This window comes from Pleurodeles waltl, chromosome 9, assembly GCF_031143425.1.
Source record: "Pleurodeles waltl isolate 20211129_DDA chromosome 9, aPleWal1.hap1.20221129, whole genome shotgun sequence".
In the NCBI taxonomy this organism is placed as follows: Eukaryota; Metazoa; Chordata; class Amphibia; order Caudata; family Salamandridae; genus Pleurodeles; species Pleurodeles waltl.
This window is the reverse complement of record NC_090448.1, coordinates 327,546,080-327,569,166: the sequence shown is the minus strand read 5'-3', so window position 1 is coordinate 327,569,166 and position 23,087 is coordinate 327,546,080. Positions and strand designations below refer to the sequence as shown.

The 23,087-nt window shown below is 45.6% G+C and overlaps 1 protein-coding gene across 1 annotated transcript in view; it reads right to left on the bottom strand.

Annotated features, from left to right (window-relative positions):
* The window catches only part of LOC138258618 (cadherin-related family member 4-like), a 137,662-nt gene that overhangs the window by 45,766 nt on the left and 68,809 nt on the right, over positions 1 to 23,087 (bottom strand). Inside the window, exons 4-5 of the mRNA XM_069205963.1 lie at positions 22,552 to 22,603; positions 3,153 to 3,180 (exon numbers count right to left, since the gene is read on the bottom strand). Coding sequence (XP_069062064.1) covers positions 3,153 to 3,180; positions 22,552 to 22,603 — 80 coding nt within the window. The remainder of the gene's footprint in view (positions 1 to 3,152; positions 3,181 to 22,551; positions 22,604 to 23,087) is intronic.

The window sequence follows — 23,087 nt, the reverse complement described above, 5'->3', positions numbered from 1 at the left end:
GCATTGAACAGCACTCGTGGACTAATCATATTTGAGCAAGGGTGCTTTTAGTCGGGTGAATCTGGCCTTCATGCTAGCACCATTTCATTTTCCGTGTGCTTTATCAGTGGAACCCACTCGCCTGTTTTCTAACTTAATGTGACCATGGTCGCTCACCTAACCATCGTGGCACTTTTTACTCTATCTTCCGCTTTATTTTCTTCCAACATGGCGTCCATGGAGTGCTCCCACCATGGAGCTTTCATCCCCACGCGCCAATGCGGACTAGATGCTAGTCCCCTTTTTTGTTTCTATGTTCGGAGTATGCGCATACATATGCCGACACTCCTCAAACGCTCTGCTGTCGGACATGATACAGCAGTGTTAGCACGCGCTGCTTGTCTCGTGCACACACACTGGTGTGCTAGTTTCCCGGATTCTGGGGAAACACTGGTAAGTGCTTCTACTTTTTTTTTTTTTCTCCTTAGTTGGTATAGATCAGATTCTTAACCTGATTATATTAATGGGATCTACTCCCCTTTTACAACACGCCCCAGTGCACGTTACTAGAAGCTAATTTAACTTTGGTTACTTAGCAGGGGATTAACCCTATTTATTTATAGTGAGTGGCGCTTATTTTCTGCGGGACTGACCTAGAGCGAGGTTTTCAAGGACCCGTTTTTCCTGATAGAATTTTGTTCGTAATTCTGTTGTCGCTCCCGCTTACTTTATAGCTAACTAGAATTTGCCGTACTTGTTGTAAAAGCTGATGCTCCCGGTCGTATGCAACGTTTATAATTGGAATGCTTTCTCCCTTCTATCCCTTGCTTTATTTTTACAGACTGCTCTCACCAAGGCCACAATCAGAGTGTTCTTCCTACTACGTACACACTCGATATTTATACTTACTACTCGCGTATTATAATACTCTTCTCTGGATTATTAAGGGACTTTGTTACTATGACGGAGAACCCCTCGGTCTCCCTGGTAGGTCGCGTTTTTGACTCTGATATTTCTCCTCTTTATACTTGACTCATATGAGCCCTGCACATTAGTAATGTATTATCTCTCTGGGCTTTTTCTACCACTCCAGAATTTTCACTTGGAACTCCAACGAAAACATTGTGATTCCTAATTACAATTTCAGTTCATGAGGTAATTGCATATGCCAATGGGCGCCATGATATATCACATATGTGCATGGAATATAAATCCTAGGACGACCCCCTTTTTTTTTTTTTCTCTGATAAAAACTTACACCCCCCGCAGCGCACCTCTTTGTCCTGTTGTATGGGTGTCACTATCTTCACTATTCACTAATTGCTAAGTCTGGGTATCCTCACTGTCACCCACTATTTGTATTATCTAAAAGATTACTCGTTGGACTCAACACTTCACGAACAAATGGTCTTTCTCTATCCGGATTGCACATTATTCGTAATGGGTATCTACACTTGACTTTTACCTAATGCTCACCTCTTACTATTTTTCTAAATTAAAATCAAGGGTTTTACCCATAAATGTTACCTACCGGTTGGTAGATGATTTTATTTTGTTTAAGAGCTCCAATTTGTCTTTGTTTCCAGCCTTGAAGAAGTCCATTGAGGACGAAACACGTGTTGGCTGTTACCGAATTTGCATGTATTGGTCACTACATATGGACATTATTATTCATGTATCAACAGGCTGTTACTGAATTTTTCATGTATTGATCATAAGATATGGAAAGTATCATCATGGAGTTTTACCAATAAATCTTTCTGTTATTCTACGTATCTCGGTTCCATGAGTTTGGAGTGCCATGGTCGCCTTCTTCCTTTACATTTTGTCTAGTACAGCGCAGGACATAGGTGGCTCTTTTACAGGACCACCTGTGTTTTCGTGCACTTTGAAACCCGTGGTGGTTGGGTTTACCTACCAGGCTGGCACCCTCCACATGACTATATTTCTTTGTATCTGACACTTAGACTTACCGAAATCGGATGTGCAATGCGTTAACATCAACCACCGAATTTAATACTTTTCTTAGAGATATTGGTAAGGGGTGTGTGCATGCAAAGTAAAATTTGAAACATACCAAAGCCACAGCTCCCAGAATGCACTGTTTTGTGGAACGAAAAGCCCAGAACTGGATATAAAGTATTCTAGAGACCTTGAGTGAAGTGGTCATCCTAACTGAAAATCTCTTTGATTCGGTAATGTGACATTATGGGAGAGATGACATCACAAACTCGGATCTCAATGGTGGGCTTTTATTATTTAATGGTCTTGATTCGTTATCTCATTATTTCATAGGGATTGCAAGTAAAATAAAGAGGAAAAATAAGATTGGATGCCCAGTATTGAGGCTTAACTATCGAGAACCAAAATATTGTGAAAGTAAGTGAATATTGGTAAGTATAGATTTACTATTTTTCACTCCAGATGTACGTACCTTGAAATATATATATATTGCGAAGGTACATATATGTGAACTTAAGGATAGTAACGCTATACTTACTCATGTATACTAACGTTCATAAAACCTTTTTTCTGAATATTTTGGCCTTATTCAATTGTTTTCCTCTACATTTTGAGATACAATCCCTACAAAATAACCAGATAGATCATTTTTAACAAGTAAATATCCTTATAGCGCTGATGCTTACTGGTGTTGGCTTAAAAATGAGGACTGGTTGAAAGTAAGTCACAGAAGTTATCAGCCCCATTAGGAATTACAGTTTTTAGGTGCCACACAGTGACTTCAGTTGAGGTGGGAGAAAGCATGCGTTAACATACAGAGTATGATTCAGTATCAATACTGATCTAGACCCTTACATGCATTACTAGGAAGTTACATCATTTCCACATTTATTTGTGCGCAGCTATCACCAGGAAAAAGTTTACAATGAGGGCCATTAGTTTTTGTGCTTTGATATGATATTATTACATTTGTAATGCAGTAATAAGTTATTTAGAGCAATACTAGGCAGCATTCTGAATGCCACAGTCGTAGGCCCCTCTAAATGATGTCTTATGTGTACTCCCTTCCTTCGGCCTTACTGTTTCCTTGCTCACCTCCTTCGTGATTAGCAATAGAGATTACACAACATTAAACTTTAGAAGAAGTTGCCAAATAGTTTATGGTATGAGGACTATCTAAAATAATATAAATACATTGAAATGACACTCACCCGGGTCCTTTGCTCTCCCATCAAAGTCCTGAAAATGAGCAAAAAAGTGTACTTAACACCTTTGGTAATGTACAGGAAGGAGACATAGTCTAACAGGCAGACTGTCAGCTGTGAAAGCAAAGCGCGGATATGTTTTTCCAACTTGATTGCTAAACAAGTAGTGAGTCACAAATCTTTCTTCCACGTAAGAACTATGATGCTGGTGAAATTATATGGATTTCTGTTGACATTTATGAATCACTTGGGCTCATGGCTTACATGACACCGAAATGTCTCAGTGCAACTGTAAGACAATAAAAACAGATCAACTTCTTTCTCTCTCCGACATTTCATGTGTTAAAAGCTCGCAAAATGGGCAGGCAGTGCTTAATTTGAGCCAGTGGTTGCAGGTGGTGCCCACTGGCACCCAATTTTGGGGACCGACACTTACGTTTCCTCGTGATACTTTGATCCAGAGAAAGAATGAAAAATACACTAGGATGAAAGAAGCAGGAGGAGAAAGACAGGACACCCCGAAAGCACGTGTCAAAGGGACAAAGCAGGAACCTGCAAGAGTGAAATAATGGGCAGGGAGTGTCTGGTGGTTGATTAAAATGACATGAAGTTGAATGGAGACTACACAGCCTTGATATTAGCACACCAACATTCAAAAGCGCCGACCCCAGGCTTCTGAGCCAAACATTGATCCTCAGCACTTTAACAAATTAAGCACTGTCTGCAAACGACATAAAACCCACGAATGGGGTATGTACTGGTAGTCAGGTGTAGAAACCCTGTTTCCCACGGTAATTCCACATTTCTCAACATACAACAATTTCTGTACTGGGTAATTGTAACAACTATTATTTACAGAGTTTAGAAATAGCAGATGTGCGATACGAAGCGCTATACAAAAAAGTAAGTCATTAAAAGAAAATAAATGTACAGCTCAAAGGTACACCCCTGATATGCTACTCAAGGCATTATAACCCCAAACACCACTGACACCGATTGCCAGCTATAGGGGCAAGCATACATAGGAATCACCTCCCCATATGACAACATAGTACCCTGTGGTCAGGTGGGCACACCCCAGCTGTCTAGCAGACGGACCCCATAGGGCATTGCACAGAAGATTAATCAAATTGATACTTGTTTCTTCACAAATTCTTTACTTTCTGCACATGACAAATTTGGGGACTCAGAATAGTAGGTTAATGTGTAAAGCCACGCAATAAGGGTTGCAGCTCTTCAGAAAGATTAAATGCACTGCTGATGTAACTTTGTCAATTGTAAGTGTTCGATAAATGAGTGTTTTTTTTTTTTAAATCATTATAGTAGAAAGGTCTTTTTTTTAAATTTGTCATTATTAACACGAATTGTGAAGGTAGGTACACTTTACAGGTTTCCCATACACTGCACTAGATTGTTGTATTGCAGGCTTTGCTGTAGAGAGCCACCTGAAAAAAGAACCACATGGGTTTCAGATCCATTGAGGCAGCAGCAAAAACCGAGTTGCCTAGAGAGTTCTGTGAAATTTGAAACGAGGATAATATAAGTCGGGAGGAAAATACAGCGACGAAAACAAAGGAATCAACAGTCACTTAAACAACAAACCCCAAAAGTCTGAATGAATGAGCAATTGTAAACAATAACAACAATGGGTGGAGAGCAAATTAATGATATGAGAAAACAAAAGAGTGTCATAATCACAGAAGAGGATGCGGAGTAAGGGTCAGAACTGCTAATTTTGGAATTGGGAACCGGGTCTGAATGTCGGCGTCCACTCAATATCCTTTGATTTTGGGCAAATCACTTAATCTCTTTTTGCCCACCAAAAATGATTATGTCCTTGTGTAATGTAACGTATGTTTGTGTAAAGCACTAAAATACCTTCGGGGAGAGTTCGCGCTGTATGTACGATTTACATTTCATACATTAAAACAGTAATTAAAAAGAATAAACAAACAAGTACACACCGAACAAATACTCAAATTACTAAAGATATAATTATTTTGTATTAAAAAAATATGCCAAAATCAAAAGATTTTAATGGTAGGGTTGGCGCTGCATCTCGGTGACTAACTTTTCAATGTTTGGTTTTATTTAGGAAAGTTGAATCCTCAGGTCAGATTCTACATTTCTCAAGTGATTTCTGTTTTTGTTTGTTAGGTACATAAGAGCGAGAAAGCTTTTTCACATAAATGTTACAGGGAAAGGAAGTAAAACCATAAGGGCCTCATCTCTCCATAGCCTCTCTGTCATATGTATTTGTTTTATAGCACCTCTCACACCAGTGCAGGGTGTTGTAGCACTTTACAGGGGACTACAAGGTGTAGGATTCTGTTGGAAGGTGGGTCATTAGTTGTGGCCTGCACAAGTAATGGGTCCGCACACGACCACCACTGGGAACCAAACAGCCCATTGTAGTGCTTGACTCTCATAGAGTAGCGTTGCAGAGCAGTCCAAGGCTTACTCAAGGGAGGTGGTGTGGGTTAGTAATCCCTATTCATGAACACACAAGCATGGCACTGTTGCGGCGCGGCGGCGGCCGCGGCTGCAGGCTCAGGCGGCCGCGCCGCGGCATTCTACCGCGGTCTGCGTGCGAGCCGTGGCCGGCATGCGGTCTGCGGGGGAAGCCGCGGCCTGCATGCAAGCCGCGAGGGAAGCCGCGGCTTGTGTGCGGGTCGACCTCGAGTTGGGTCTAGATCCTGCCGCGCACAGCGCATTAGTGCGCTTTACATTTGGACAGTATGTACTTTGGGCACTTACCAGCATGCACAGGCAAAAGCCGGATACTTGCACATGATGGTGCTTTTATGCAGACCTTTTCCCTTTCCCAGCATGCTACCCACTTCCTCTCTTCCCAGCATGCATTATTTTTCTTTGTTTGGACGCATGTACCTGATTCACTATTATACTCTTTTCCCCAATCCAAGATGGTGGTGTTTCTACTTCCTGTTTCCTACTTCCTGTCTAGAGGTATATAAGGGGAATTCAGCTGCTTGTTCATTGCGTTGCAACACTCCTTGGTGGTAGTCACGCTCTGACTGGTTTCTTCCTGTGAATCCAGTATTTCCTGACCTGTCTTCGTTTCCAGTCTTCCTGTACTCCGGATCTTCAGCTCTAACACCTTGGTGTCCTCCTTCTGTTTCAGGGAGTTCCTGTTGGAGGTTTTTTACCCTATTGGGGTTTTTCCTCTGGGACTCCTTCTGGAGGGCACGGACTGTAGTGGCTTGCTATTGTCAAACAGCACCGTGGCTACCGGAAGGGGTCGCCCCTACCTCGGCCAGAGCAGAACCTGCCGGAACCGGGGCCGTTCCCCAACTCTTCTCAACTTCGACGGTAAGCCCATTGAAAACCGTGACAGGCACTCAATAAATGATTGTCCAGTCTGTACTTTTTCTTCTGATAAAGTAAAAGTACATTTATGATACATAAACACACTACTCAGTTACTATGCAACCATTTACAAATATACACAAATTGATGGAATTACCCTTGGAACACATTAGGTAATCTCTCATGTCTCCCCCTAGGGGAAATATAGTCCAACAACTCATTTCGCAAAACAGTCCCTGGTATCCCAATGCAACATTTGCCAGTAATGTAGAGTGAAAGCACCAAAATCTGACAAAAAAGCACATCTACTGTGCAAGAGAGTGGTTATCAGTCTCATTATATAAATCAGCATTACAAGAAACACATAGAGACTTGTTCAAATATTTTAAACAGTAAAGAAGACTTTTAGGTTACTGTTAGATTATTTCTTGATTACCCTGATGTAATATCATACTCTTGATTAGTCTAGAATAATCCCCTCCTACACTCCTAAAAAATGCAGTCACACAAGCCAAGAATAAAAGTTCCAAGATACTGATGCTTTACATTTGGTTGTAACCCCTGGGGGTTTATATCTCCTTTGTCCCACCCAACCTAGGGTGGGGAGAAAAACATTGCGTTGGGGGGACGCTGCGCTGTTCCTGCAGCTCCCCCTCGCCATGGGCACTTGGTTGGTGGTGATCCCATCTTCCTGGGGCCACCACGAGATGAGCACTGTGTTCAGGAAGGTTTGGCCCTTGCAAGGCCTTATGGGATGTATGCATATTTGATGAGCGGCTCTCCTGTTGTGCCGGGGAGAGCCGCTCTGCTTCATTTCATGCTGTCTTGGGCCGCCGCGTTCCTTTTCGATTGGGGGGTGTCTGCTCCCAATCGGGCAACCCCCTATTGCTGGGATCGTAGGAAGGCAGCACAGGGAGCCTACCCCTGGCAGCCCTTGTGTTTTGGGGGGTGTCCAGTCCCACCCGGACACCCCCGTCACGCTGCCTCCTTGATGGAGAGCAGCACGGGGAGCCCACTCCTCGCTGCCCTCATGGTTGGGGGGTGTCCAGTCCCACCCGGACACCCCCATGAGGTGAGTGGTGTTGGGGAGTGGCTGGAGGAGCCCATCCCTGGCGCTCCCACCGGCTCTCTGCAAAGCTGGCACCTTCAGGTGCTGCCGCAGGAGCCGGCCTTTCCTCTGGTGTCTGCCCCTGCTGCTACGGTAGTCCCCCCTCCTCTCCAGACGCAACAGGGTGCCTGGATTTGGGTCCGGGGCCCCCCTCGCCACAGCAGGGAGCGTGATGGCGTGCCCCACTCTAGACCTCTTCGTGGGGCCCAGCATGGGGTCCGGAGCTCCTCTTGCCATATTAATGGGGTGTGCAATGGCACCCCTCGACTTTGTCTTCTTGTGGTGCCCCACCGGCTCTCCCTCAACCGGCGGCCATCTTTACAGGAGATGCGACGGCGTCCCACGACTTTTCTTCTTGGCAGGGCCCTGGGATGGGGTCTGGGGCCCCCCTCCGCCATTTTCATGGGGAACACGATGGCGCTACCTGTTTTCCTCCTCAGTGGGGCCCTGGGATAAGGTCCGGGTCCCTCTATGTTTGTCTTCACGGGGATCACGAAGGCGGCTCCTGGCTTTACTTCTTTTTGGGGGTGGCCCGTGACCTGGCCCACGCCAGGGGCATTGACTGGAGCAGAGGCGGATCCCCACACGCTTCACTGCTCGCTCAGAAGTAGGTCAAAGGTTGCAGACCTTCTCCTTTGGAAATCTCAGGCCCCTAAGGGCCGATTTGGATGGTTCTGGTGTCGTCATATTACTCCTGGCCTAGAAGGGTCCCAGATTATAAGGAGACCCTCCCTCGTTCCTAACAGCTGGTTGATTGATGCAAGGCCCAGCTCAGGCAGCTGGATAGAGCAGTAATTGACCTTCATCCTGAGCTGAGCCAGAGAAAGATGGCATTCCTGGATGACCCATAAGTTGTACAACTATGCTTTTGAAACCTACTGCATCATTCTTTTCATACAGGTTACAGTGTAGATTGGTGCGACTCTGGTCTCTGTGGGCCCTAGGGGACCTGAGTTACACCCTAGGCCATTATTTCCCCTTGACATTGAATGCAGTGAAAAGACAGTAAGCACACTGTTGTTGACATGTACTGGAGTGTCCCTACAGTAAAAATACAGTAAGCACACTGACTATCCCTCCTCTGTGTACACCCATTTTATGAGGCCTAATCCAGGTCACCAACCACTCCACATAGTTCCTCTGCGCCAGGATCCCTAAGTGCAGTTCTTGGGCTGCGCACACCAGTTACCCTCCCCGCGCAGCCCTTACATGGGTGCACATGCATGTGCACATATGATCTTGTGTAACCAACCCGGGGCCTCCTACTCTTACTGCGCCACAGCATCCTTTCCTTAGCAAAGCGGCCCCTGCGGTCACACCTAAAGGCTAAAAAACACACAATTTAATCATTTATGTGCTGAAAATATCTAGTTGCAAAAAGTGCAAGTGGTCAATGTTAAGGTGAGTGATGATCAAATGGTTAAAGAAGGCAGCCCAACACTCTAGCGAGCACATCAACAATTGTTAAGTATACAGGTTATCAATAATAGAGGGACAACGGGAGAATTGTATCATTGCAGAAATTCTGAAGAAGTTTTGTATGAGCCTGGAAGCTTTATTCAAATGGGCTTGCTTTGATAGAGTCCAACCTGGCTGTCGCTCATTAACAATGACTCCACACAAAATCTTGAGTTCAATAGATTTTAGGAAATTACTTATTTTTCTGAAAAACTGTAAGCCAACACCATATGGTTGTTTTAAACATCCGTAAATTCACTCTGTGTAGAGTTCGTACTTTGTTCATTGCTCAGTAAGTCTGATGGACAGCTGACAACACAGCCTTTTTTAAAAAGCTTTATTTATCATTTTCAGTTTCATAACATCAGATAAAATAAAGGAAAATGTCTACATGACAAGCAGACAGAAATCAAATACTAATAACATGTTAGCAGTCAGGGTTACATTCTAAACGATTTTTGCAAACATACGCATATGTCAGATGATTGATCTCCAAGGGACATTTGGTGGGGCTACCTATGGATTTGGTTGGGTCGCAGGTGCTGCGGCATGCATGGTAAGTGGGCAGTAACTCAGAGGGAAGGTTGGTTCATCCACTGAAATGTGCACATCGGAGTCAATTGTCAGCAAATAGTCTTGCAGTGGTTGATAGATGTCCTTGGGCTTTGACGAGGGCGGTTGCAGTGCAGCACATACTGCACTAGCAGTGTCACAATAGATCGTGGTTTTCAGCCATTTGGTCTCAAAGGGACAGTGTTTACTGTCCCAATGTACCACCCGCCCTCGTTTTGCTGCAATGGTGGTGAGTCTGCGTATGCCTGACAAGATATCCCTGACGTACACTAGAAAGGCTATCAAGGGGTTAGGTGTTAGGGTAATTGCCATCATGGTGGATACTAGAGAGAGGATTTTCATCCAGTATGTCTGTAAGTGTTGGCAAGTCCAGGTTAGGTGAATGAAATTAGCATAATCTGCTCAGCATTTAGAGCGCTAGGATGACCTTGTGGGGTCATTCTGGCCAGGTTGTTTGGCATGGTGCATGCCCAGTGTAGAAATGTATAGTGCAATAGCATGTCTGTGATGTGCAACAGTATCACCAGGTTTTCTCAGGCAGAGAAAGGCCCAGATCACGCTCCCGGGCCACCCTTACCCCCCTGTTGCACTCCAGTTTTAAGGCAACACATGCCTGGTATGGTCTGGAGACCAGGCCTGCCCCACCTGTGGTAGTGATGACTAATGTCAGTAGGGAGAAGACATTTGGCAATAGCAGGTGGAAGAGTACGCTAGCATGTAGCATGTTGTGCAGGCATTGAAGTATAAAGTGGTCCATGTGTGTGGCATTCCCAAAATAGACATCATCTGTGTGGTTGATGACACAACCGTCCAGGAAGATGTCTCCAATAGAGTGTAAGTTATGGTGCACTAAAGTACTTTGAACTAGTCTTTTTTGCGTGAGGGTTAGCCAAGGGGTGTATGCCAGTGTAAGAGGGGGTGAATAAACGATACCTTTGCCAAGACGACAGAGGAGCTTTCACATTGCTAAGCTGGTAGTAGACAATGTCTGAATGTTCTAGGCTTCATTGGGATGCCCTTAGGGAGTATAGCAAGCAGAGGGACATTCTCTGCTTTTTCTATCTCCGGCCTCATATAGGACAGGAGGGCCTCTGCATGATACCAGTGATATGGGAATTGGCACTGTGCTGCATTAAAGTACAACTGCAAACCAGGCACACCAATGGCTCCCCTCTTGTACTGGAACATCCAGGTGTCCCGTTGTAGGAAAGTACCATCTTGCCTGGCATGGTACCCCATATTTCACTGTATGTATGTTGTTTTAGTCTATGTGTCGCTGGGACCCTGCCAGGCAGGGCCCCAGTGCTCATAAGTATGTGCCCTGTATGTGTTCCCAGTGTGATGCCTATCTCACTGAGGCTCTGCTAACCAGAACCTCCGTGGTTATGCTCTCTCTGCTTTCCAAATTTGTCACTAACAGGCTAGTGACTAAATTTACCAATTCACATTGGCATACTGGTACACCCATATAATTCCCTAGTATATGGTACTGAGGTACCCAGGGTATTGGGGTTCCAGGAGATCCCTATGGGTTGCAGCATTTCTTTTGCCACCCATAGGGAACTCTGACAATTCTTACACAGGCCTGCCACTGCAGCCTGAGTGAAATAACGTCCACGTTATTTCACAGCCATTTACCACTGCACTTAAGTAACTTATAAGTCACCTATATGTCTAACCTTCACCTGGTGAAGGTTATGTGCAAAGTTACTTAGTGTGTGGGCACCCTGGCACTAGCCAAGGTGCCCCCACATCGTTCAGGGCAAATTTCCAGGACTTTGTGAGTACGGGGACACCATTACACTCGTGCACTGTACATAGGTCACTACCTATGTACAGCGTCACAATGGTAACTCCGAACATGGCCATGTAACATGTCTAAGATCATGGAATTGTCCCCCCAGTGCCATTCTGGCATTTGGGGGACAATTCCATGATCCCCTGCGTCTCTAGCATAGTACCCGGGTACTGCCAAACTGCCTTTCTGGGGTTTCCACTGCAGCTGCTGCTGCTGCCAACCCCTCAGACAGGTTTCTGCCCTCCTGGGGTCCAGGCAGCCCTGACCCAGGAAGGCAGAACAAAGGATTTCCTCTGAGAGAGGGTGTAACACCCTCTCCCTTTGGAAATAGGTGTGAAGGCTGTGGAGGAGTAGCCTCCCCCAGCCTCTGGAAATGCTTTGATGGGCACAGATGGTGCCCATCTCTGCATAAGCCAGTCTACACCAGTTCAGGGATCCCCCAGCCCTACTCTGGCGCGAAACTGGACAAAGGAAAGGGGAGTGACCAGTCCCCTGACCTGCACCTCCCAGGGGAGGTGCCCAGAGCTCCTCCAGTGTGTCCCAGACCTCTGCCATCTTGGAAACAGAGGTGTCTGTGGCACACTGGACTGCTCTGAGTGGCCAGTGCCAGCAGGTGACGTCAGAGGCTCCTTCTGATAGGCTCTTACCTCCCTAGGAAGCCAAACCTCCTTTTCTGGCTATTTAGGGTCTCTGCTTTGGGGATCTCACTAGATAACGAATGCAAGAGCTCATCAGAGTTCCTCTGCATCTCCCTTTCCACCTTCTACCAAAGGATCGACCGCTGACTGCTCAGGACGCCTGCAAAACCGCAACAAAGTAGCAAGACGACTACTAGCAACCTTGTATCGCTTCATCCTGCCGGCTTTCTCAACTGTTTCCAGGTGGTGCATGTTCTGGGGGTAGCCTGCCTCCTCTCTGCACCAGGAGCTCTGAAGAAATCTCCTGTGGGTCCACGGAATCTTCCCCCTGCAACCGCAGGCACCAAAGGACTGCATCACTGGTCCTCTGGGTCCCCTCTCAGCACGACGAGCGTGGTCCCTGGAACTCAGCAACTCTGTCCAAGTGACTCCCACAGTCCAGTGACTCTTCAGTCCAAGTTTGGTGGAGGTAAGTCCTTGCCTCCCCACGCTAGACTGCATTGCTTGGTACTGTGTGATTTGCAGCTGCTCCGGCTCCTGTGCACTCTTCCAGGATTTCCTTCATGCACAGCCAAGCCTGGGTCCCCAACACTCTAACCTGCAGTGCACAACCTTCTGAGTTGTCCTCCGGTGTCATGGGACTCCCTTTTGTGACTTTGTATGGACTCCAGTTCACTCTTCTTCCAAGTGCCTGTTCAGGTACTTCTGCGGGTGCTGCCTGCTTCTGTGAGGGCTCCCTGACTTGCTGGGCGTCCCCTCTGTCTCCTCATCCAAGTGGCGATATCCTGGTCCCTCCTGGGCCACAGCAGCACCAAAAAAACCTCTACCGCGACCCTTGCAGCTAGCAAGGCTTGTTTGCGGTCCTTCTGTGTGGGAATACCTCTGCAAGCTTCATCGCAACGTGGGACATTCATTCTCCAAAGGGGAAGTTCCTAGTCCTCTTCTTTCTTGCAGAACTCCAAGCTTCTTCCAACAGATGGCAGCTTCCTTGCACCCTCAGCTGGCATTTCCTGGGCTCCTGCCCACTCTCGACACTGTCGTGACTATTGGACTTGGTCCCCTTGTCTTACAGGTACTCAGGTCCAGAAATCCACTGTTGTTGCATTACTGGTGTTTGTTCTTCTTGCAGAATCCCCTATCACTACTTCTGTGCTCTCTGGGGGTAGAAGGTGAACTTTATACCTACCTTTCAGGGTCTTGGGGTGGGCTATTTTTCTAACCCTCACTGTTTTCTTACAGTCCCAGCGACCCTCTACGAGCTCACATAGGTTTGGGGTCCATTCATGGTTCGCATTCCCCTTTTGAAGTATATGGTTTGTGTTGCCCCTATACCTATGTGCTCCTATTGCAATCTACTGCAATTTTACACTGCTTGCATTACTTTTCTTGGTATTACCTGCATCATTTTGGTTTGTGTACATATATCTTGTGTATATATCTTATCCTCATACTGAGAGTACTCACTGAGATACTTTGGCATATTGTCATAAAAATAAAGTACCTTTATTTTTAGTACTTCTGTGTATTGTGTTTTCTTATGATATTGTGCATATGACACCAGTGGCATAGTAGGAGCTTTACATGTCTCCTAGTTCAGCCTAAGCTGCTTTGCCATAGCTACCTTCTATCAGCCTAAGCTGCTAGAAACACCTCTTCTACACTAATAAGGGATAACTGGACCTGGCACAAGGTGTAAGTACCTCTGGTACCCACTACAAGCCAGGCCAGCCTCCTACACCTGTTGAATCCGGGGCCACGATTCTGCACATACAAGTCAGAGTAAAAGACTACTGAATGTGGTGGAAAAACTGTTAGTGACGGGGATAGATATATTCATGAATTGATACAGGAAACAGAGGAGTACTATCGTTTTAATAAGTCTGATATGGCCCACCATTGATGGGGCAACCTAATCAACCACTCAATCTGCGTGGTTAACTTGTTGCCGGCTGGCCTGTAGTTCTGTTGAATGACCATCTCTTTCTGCCCAAATATCTAGTAGATTCCTCACACCAAGACAGGGGATACTCTAGCACCCCTTTCGGCGTGGTGTCAGTGAGTGGGAAAAGTTCCAACTTAGTCCAGTTGATGGTGAGGCCAGAGAAGCCACCTAACAAGATTACTTCCCATATAAGAGGGATGAGGTTGTTTCTTCTGGAGATATCTGACTCGAGGGTCCATGGCGAGATGAAGAGTATCGGCAACAGGAGGCATCCATAGCGGGTCTCCCTAGTCACTGGAAATGGATTAGTAAGGGACCCATTGACCTGCAGCCTGTCCGATTGATTTGAGTATGGTAACATAATAAGAGCAGTCCAACCATGCAGAAACCCCGGATTATCCAGTGTTGCTCTTAAGAAGAACGATTCAAGTGAGTTGAATGCCTTTTTGGCATCCAAGGGGGCGACCACTGCCGGGACGTCCAGGAAGATTTGGTTCAGTACCGCAAATATCATGCACAAACTGAATGCGGTGGACCTTAGGAGCACAACACCAGTTTGTACTGGTGATATTTTTTGCCCCATCGAGAGAGCCAGTCGTGTAGCGATAACTTTGGACAGGATTTTATTATCATGATTAAGTAGCATAAGAGGGCAATATGAAGTGCAGAAGTGGGTGCCCTACTACGTTTCAAGAGCATGGTGATCACAACTTCTCAAAGCTTGGGTGGAATTAATCTAGGGCTTCAGCTTATGCCTCCAGGAGATGCGGGGTGAGCAAGTGTATGCAAGTGCCTTATAAAACCCACCTGTGAGCCCATCTAGTTCAGGAGCTTTGGACCCATCTACGACATCTATCGCCCTCACTCAGTACTGATGGGCTCACTGAAGAACTGTCTGTCCCCATCTGTTATCCAAACCATTGTGATTTCAGCGAGGTAGTCTGCAATAGCAGCGGTGGTGCCTGCTGTCCGGGTGGAGTATAGCCGCTCAATGTACTGTCAAAGCCCAGCTATTATAATCTCACAGTCGATCACTCGGCCACCCCTCTCTTTCAGCAGCTCAGTAACCTACCCACTGTGTTTGTTAGGATGTAGCAGCTGGGCCAGACTGCAGCTTGGGTGCGCTCTCTCCCCTTAACGGCTAGCCTGTGTGTTTTTCCCCAGATAAGCCACCTCTCTATCTGCCAAATCCCAAAACTCGTCCATCAGTATGGAATTGTGATGCATCTGATTCCAGTGTGGTAGCCGTGAAGCTTCTTGATCAGTTTTAAGCAGTTTGGTCTCTATGCAAGCCAGACAGCTGTGAATATCACGCAGAACACTGCATGTTTCAAAATGCAGACCCTGTGGATATAGGCCTTGAAGGCTTCCCATAGGGTGGCCGGGGTGTCAACTGATTCAGCATTAAGGGTAAAGTGTTCAGAAATTAAGTGACGCATTTCCATGCAAAATACTTCGTCATGGTGAGTGGTACAGAGGAATCACCATTGACATACCTGGCTTACCCCGCAAGGCACTCGCAGCACCATCTGGCCCGGGGAGTGATCTGACAAAGTTTGCCGAAGGTGCGTTACGTCCGTTGGCCACAAGGCTGCTTCTGCTGAGAGAAACTAGTAGTTGATCCATGTCGACAGCCCATGAGGCGCAGAATAAAACATATACCCCAAAGCCAAAGGTTGCGTAATCGCCAGGCGTCTGCCAGGGTGGGAATCGTAATATCCTGCAGGGCACTAATGACCCACAGCTTCCTCTATGTTTGAGCACATGCAGTCCACTACAGGATTGTACACCATTTTGAAATCCCGTCCAATTATCATCAAGTCTGCCTCGCCCTGCCCATAAATGCCGAAAGTTCATGATAAAAGTCAGGGGCATGTACTTTTGGTGCATAGACATTTATCAAAAGTACGTTTGTCTGCCACTATGCCTGAATCTATAAAAAATCTCCCATTGGCAGCTATGTGCGCATGAATCGAACGCTCCTGTGAATTAGAGTGAATACTCCTTGGGAATAAGAGCTGTAGTATGAAAAGTATTGCTTATCCCCCAGGACAAGACCAATGTGGAAGTGGGGTTGTTGAGGCCCATAATGTTCCAGGTCATGTAGGTAATCTCCACCACCCGGTACCTTCTAATTGGAGTCATGGTCAACTAAAAGTGAGTATGTTCTGATGTCCATGTGTAGAGGTCACACAGTCACATACCAGCTGCACGAGAGCAGTCAATAAACAAACATACACCCAACACCCCATCTCCCTGCCACACCAGATGATGAGGCATCCAGAGAATCCCATAGAAAACATATACCCCAACTGTTAGGAACACGGCATACACCTTGGGAGTAGACAACACCATGGCAGGCGGGGCTCATATGAAAAGTGATACCTGAATACTAGGTGAATACTAGGTCAAAAGGTGGGTTACTACTCGGTAGATCATCAGGACCACATTGGAAATACTGTCAAAAGGACAATTTGGTACTGTTGTGAAAGGCAGCCATCAATCAGGCGGGCACAACAAGGCAATGTTCTTGACATCCGCAAACTTGTGCCTCTCCTCCTGCACCCCTACAGTGTAATTGGGGACAGGGATATGGGAGAGCCTTGGAAATACTGGGGCCATGCTCCCAGGCCAGGCACAGTGCTGTGTCCATGTAGTTAAGCAGACGGCTCAGAGGGGTGCCAGGCAGAAGGCGGCGCCCAAGCAATCTGTAGGTTCAATCCACAACAAATACTTCAGAAAAACTCTGGCGGTCAAACAACTCAGTGAGAAGCCGCTCTACAAACAGGTATGGGCAGCCCATATCTAGAGACTCCCCACCCCATGATCCTTTTATCATTATGGGAGGATCTTGCCTCTAGGTCTTTGTTCTTGGCTATGGCAGTCTTGAGTAGCCTCAAAATGTTCTCAAGGAGCTTTATCGTCAATGTAGCACCATCTTTGAGCTCTGAGATGCACCCTTCAGCGCCATCCAGTCTCTTGGTATGTTGGTCCAGCCTCTTGCCCATGTGGTTAAACCTGTTGTTAAGGGTATAGATCTAGGCATCAATGGATCAGACTCTGGCGTGGAGTTTTGCCATTATCGTTGTTGTGCTGTCTGTAGGCTCTGACGTAGCAATCCCAGCCATGCCATCTTCTGTGTTAGAAAGAGAATTTTGGCCCGGTGCGGTTTTGGCCTGCTCAAAGAGGAGCTTGCACTGTATAAGGTCTCCTCTACCCATCCCAGCATATGGATGGGGGAGGGCCAGGGTGGCCAAGGTTGTCTGTAAGTGGCACTTTCCGTGAGGTTGATGTAGGATCCTGGTCCCCAATAATGCAAGCAGAGGCACAGCAGGCCCCCGAAGTAGGCAAAATAATGCAAGCAGGCACTAGCAGGTAAAACTCAGGGATCCCTACTGGTAAAGTTGTTCATGATGATTATGATGAAGATGGCAGGAGAGGGGAGACTCTTCAAGCTAGGGAAAAGGCAGCGCTCATCTCAGGTGGCCCCAGCAAGAATTTCTGTCCCATTCCTTCAGCTCCTTTTAGCACATAGGTGTGGGCAGGTTGAAAGCCTTGGTGGGCCATCTAGGTTCCTGTAGCCCCCCTCACCATGGTCACAGCCCCCGTGGGAGTGTCCAGTCAAGCATGACCTCCAGACCCTCCCGCAGCCATGAGACACATATCTGCTGGGGCTACCCAGGTAGGCCGCCAATTGAGGAATCAAGTCGCTGGCAGCTGAGGTCAGCTTTAAAGCTGAGGGGCTGGCCCCACCTGGCCACCACCCAGCACTACTATGGACTCACCAGCAGGTTGGGGATGGTCTATGGGGGCCTCCCGCAGCCTACCGCACCCGCCTGGTTCCTGTCTTCAAATGTCCTATAGGCTTCCCTCTCTGCAGCCCTTTTGAATCTCACCATGTGTTTGGCAGTCGAGAAGCCCAGTGAGGTTCAGTAGCCTTGGCCTTAGGCTCGCCAGTGGCCCATGTTGCTGAAGGGCCTCTGTAGACTGTGACCCAGTTTGCCGTGTGTAGGCCATGAATCTGAGACTGGGAGGGTCGGTGAGAGTGCCCTGGTCTAAGGCAGCCATACTAAGCATATTGTTGGGTCATGATAATAAAAAGGCTGCAAGCCTCAGAAATGGTGAGCCGTTGGTGCAGGAGCTTCATAGCCAGGCAACCATCTTGGTCACAGGCATGGCCATGTCGGACAATGGACCCTTTTCTAACTAGAACAAAATGCAGATATAACATGGATGACATTTGATAAAAGCAAATAATTCTGGGCAATTTGTGCTGAACAGGAGCCCATATCGTTGAGCTTAAGTAATTAAACTGAGTGACAACCCAATTAAGGTTTTTGACTAGAAGGAAAAGCTTTCTGGAGAGGAGGGCTTGCCTAGTATTATGATCCTACATTATGCACTCTGGCTTCTTCACGTGGCTGTGTAACTCCAGAAACCAGCAAAACGTTATAAAGTGAAATTTCAGTCCAGGCTAGGAGGACTATGTCATCAGTTTTTATTAAATGTCACTTGTAAAAGGACAACTTACAACCCAAGACCTTTAATAACTACCAAATCATTGATGCACACATTATAAAGGTTTGGGATAGTAAGCAGCCATGGGTGGATTACTTTGCCACAGAAAAGGATTGAGTCTGCTCTCCAGGTTTGTTTGAATACCACACAGCAAGAAGTTCCATACCCCTGCAATAATCAGGGATTCTGTCAAACGTCACCTGTGAATGCCACACATAGGGCATGGATGGATAAAGATATCCTCCATGTGCTGCTCATGGCACTGTATTTGATTACATGTGCAGACAGGCTATTCCTATTCCATTTCTCAAACCTACTTGGCATGATGCAACATCATTTAATTCTAAGTATTCCTCTAATCTTCTATCCAAACATTTCACCTGAATCTTACTGATTCTATTTACAAACAGGAAGCAAGATGGGTCCGTTATTTCCAGGGCACGAGACTGATCCTTCTAAATTGGAAAAATTGAGATAGTGAGCCAAGATCAAGGGACTGTTTTGGAAGCTCAAATCCCAGTGAACAGAGCGTGTACCATCATGGCAGAAAATGGTTGCATCAAACAAAAATAACCTATCTGCTCATCAAGCAAAATTGGAGCTGACTGTGAATTTAGGCTATATAAGATTGCTAAATTAGATAGTGGAACAACTGAGACCCCGGAGACGCCAATGTCTGCTGAACACAGTACATAAAAATGGTACAGTCGTTCTGCATTGAATCTTTACAGCCATTTATATGCAACTTTGGAAATTAATGATCTAATTATAACTTTGGCGAATGGTTTTCACCGTCTGCCAAAGTTCCGCGGTCAGGTTGCCGCCAGTGTGGTCACCTTCCCGCGGGCCCCATTAAGAGTTCCCCGTTGGCCCAGCGGGGAACGGCCTACAACATTGACTCCGGCTCATAATAGAGCCGGCGACAATGCTGTAGTGCATAGGATGCACCAGCACCCGTTGCGATGTTCACTGTCTGCAACGCAGACAGAGAACATTGTGATGGGGCTGACCAGGGGCACCCCTGTACTGCCCATGTTAAGTGCTTGGGCAGTGAGTGGCCCCCCCTGGGGCACCCTGCACCATGTCTCCACCAGCATTTACATGGTGGTGCTACTGCCATGTAAAAGCTGATGGGGGAGTCATAATCTCCAGGGCAGCGCTGCCCTGGTGGATTAGGACCGCCAGTCCCTCCTGTGGAGAACTGGCAGTACTGGCATTCCCACCGCAGCACGACTGTCACAGTCATAATGTGGCAGGCAGACCGCCGCCAAATCAGTCAGACCACCGTTTTGGCGGCGGTCAGCCCGCCACTGCGAACCTGGTGGTCTGAAGACCGCCAGAGTCGTAATCAGGCCCTAAGTGCCAAAAGTTTTGCCAGTCCCTATTCTCAATGTATTCCAGATTTTCAATTAGCACAGGCAAAAGAACGATTCTTCTTAACGGGAAATGTACACACAACAATCCCAACATCACCTTATGCATGTTTGGTCTCAAAAGCTTGAAGAAGCCTCCTTTTATCTGTGCAGCACTCTCTATGAAACCATTCCTTTGCTCTCGCCTTAGTGCAGAAAGAATTAGGGGGCCTGATGTACACACATTTAGAATAGCAATTTCCAAATAGAACTTGTTTCCAAATCTCTGTTTGGTAAACCCTATTCTTAATGTATGAAGCTTTTCCTTTTCAATCAGCTATTCCTAGTGGGTCACAAATCAACATTACCTCATGAATATTGATGAGCTAGGTTTTGTTTTGCAACCATTAGGAATGATAGCCATCACAGGGATGGTGGCCTACTAGGGTCAGCCAACCACAGTGTCTTTGATTACTTTTAAATAAAACAATCTTTTTTTCTGAAATGCAGCCCGTTTTCCTTAAATGAACACAGGTTGCATTTCAAAAAATGAAATAAAACATCAGCTTTCATTTTCTAAGAGCATGCTGTGGTCTGTAGGACTACTGCCTTCTCTTGAATTTTTTTTTTTTAATTCTCAAAGGGAACCCTTTCTCACTTGAGAACGAGTTAACACCTTCTTTGAGGTGTCAATTAAATATTAATATTTGGGACCGCATTTCAATGGCAAAACATAAATGCATACTACTACGATTCAGTACTTGGAATGGACGCCTAAAAAGGCCTCTTCCAAATACTGAATCCCAAACTCAAATTGCCTTCTGTAGAAGTGCAGTTTGTGTTTGTACACTAAAAGAAACTTTTTGCAGTCGCAAATGGCCCGATTCTTTGAATCAGGCCGTTTGTGACCTCAAAAAAGCATTGTACTTCTGGCCCATGGTTTTGTAAGAAATTTTGCCAGTGTCTTAAGTAACTTAGAAAAATATTAAGTTATACGTGTCCATGACTTAAAAATAGACGTGAGGTCCTTGCCGGACCATCCGACTGTTGTCCAACTTAATTCCGCCCCTAAAGCCTTAAGGTCTCGCTGGGGGACATTGGTTAAGGAATGGCGTACACAAGACAACTCCTGAGAGAGTACACAACGTTAATGAAAGAGATAAAGTTAAAGGGCTGTGATCACTTTTAACTCTATCAATGAATGTCAAATCATCAAGGAATTACCATAGTGCAAGACCAACTAAAATGTAATTCAATATGCAAGAAGTGGTTCCTCGCTGAAAATAATATTTGGCTGGATTATATGAATTCAGATGAGATCGAATGACCATAAAACCATGTCTTACCATAAAGCAGAATAATTGTTAATCGATCTTTATTTGGTGTAGAGTAAGAAAAGGCATCATAGGAACGCGCAAGCCTCAAACCAAAGGGAATTTAGTTTTCAGGTGCGCGCCTCGGGTAGGTTTTGCTGTTGGACCAGAGCAATATGGAATAAATTCCCTTTGGTTTGAGGCTTGCGCGTTCCTATGATGCCTTTTCTCTACTATGGGATGGGTGACCTACTGACCAATTGACGGTGACAAATAGTCTTCGTTCAGTAAGTGACTTTCCAGCACTTATTTTTTTATATAAATAGGAGAAGTAGTAGTTATGGTCCTGATGAAGCGCCAAAGGGTCATTTTTTTGACCGCAGAGGCGCGAAACATGTTGACCACACTGTGTTAGGACTAGGTACATCACCTTCTTTCCTTCCAATGGACTATAGTAGGACATTATTCCCCGCATGAACTCCTTTTGCTTCCTTTTTTAATCTTGGCCTGATCCTTTCTTTGAGTTATTAAATCATGATGCCTAAGGTTCAGAACCAATTGTAATCTATTTGTCTCTCCCATTTTTCCTTATTTGTCAGTACTTGCTGCAGACCTTATTATATCTGCTATCGTCTTCGGTTGAGTATCACCACCTTGTGTGGGGTGGTCCGCCAGACATTGCAGTGCCGGTCTGACGTGGAGATTGCCCAATGATGATGCTCAGCGTCCTAATCAATGCTTGAGGGCTCTCCTGAGTATACTGACACGTCCTCTCCCTGCATGTATATTTTTTGGAACAGTGTACTAATTTTATTTATAGATTTAGGTTTTGGGAGATCGTACCATGGACCAGAATTCTCCCAGTCCCTCTTTCTTTTTTCTTTGCTCAGCCTGACCAGCATTCTTCATGAGGAGCAAAAGGTGGGGGAGGGGGTGGCCCTTCCGCCCTAAAGGACGGGCCGCGGCTGACAGTATCATATAGTGCATCCCTTCATTTTCTAACTTATAAGTGTGACATGTGTAGGGGTGACCAAACAACTGTAATATGTAATTTCAAAGACAGAATATCGAAGAGTCACAATATTGTATAAATTGAATAACAAGGGACAATACATTGAATAGCTAAGTGCACAGAGGGAGGAATAGATTTACTATTATTAACTCCACATCTATGTACTTTGAAAAAATATGATATCACCAAGTTACGTTATGTGGAGTTAGTTATAGGATATCTATACAAACTTACCTTTTAATATTTTGTCCCTTGAAATTCCGGTCACAATATTATGACACTTTGATATTCCCAACACACCTCTCACCGAAAATATACTAAGCACTACACATGCGAAGTAAAGAATATTCGTGAATAAATACATACTTCAATCTTCAGGGATTCCGAGGAAGGGGGAGAGGCTGGAAGACTGTTTGACCTGTAAGAATATTTTTAGTTACATATTAGTAATTATAGGCTAGCTTACATACTGTGCTTTAACTTACATTAATATTGTTACAACCTTTGCGATCACATTTTAGTCTAATTGCTCAGACAAATGGGCATGTATAAGTAAACAACAACACCTCGGATGGTGAAGCCACCCAAAGCATGACAGGATCAGCATTGTTAAATGGCTGCTTCAAATTCTATTTAGTTATTTCACTTTGCTTGAGGCACCACAGAACATTTTACAAATTCACTCCTTCTAATATCGTGTTTCCTTTGGATTTGTGTAGAATCCTTGACTTCCAATTCATACATTTTAAAACTTTAGCTAAAAAAGAAATTGATATTTAACTTTTGTGATGTACAGGGATAAGATGGTCTAGCTACAGCAAAAGGCTGTTTCAAAATGACATATAGGCTTGTGTAAACTACTGGATTTAGGAAACACCATAAAAGTTGGTAGGAGATTGTAA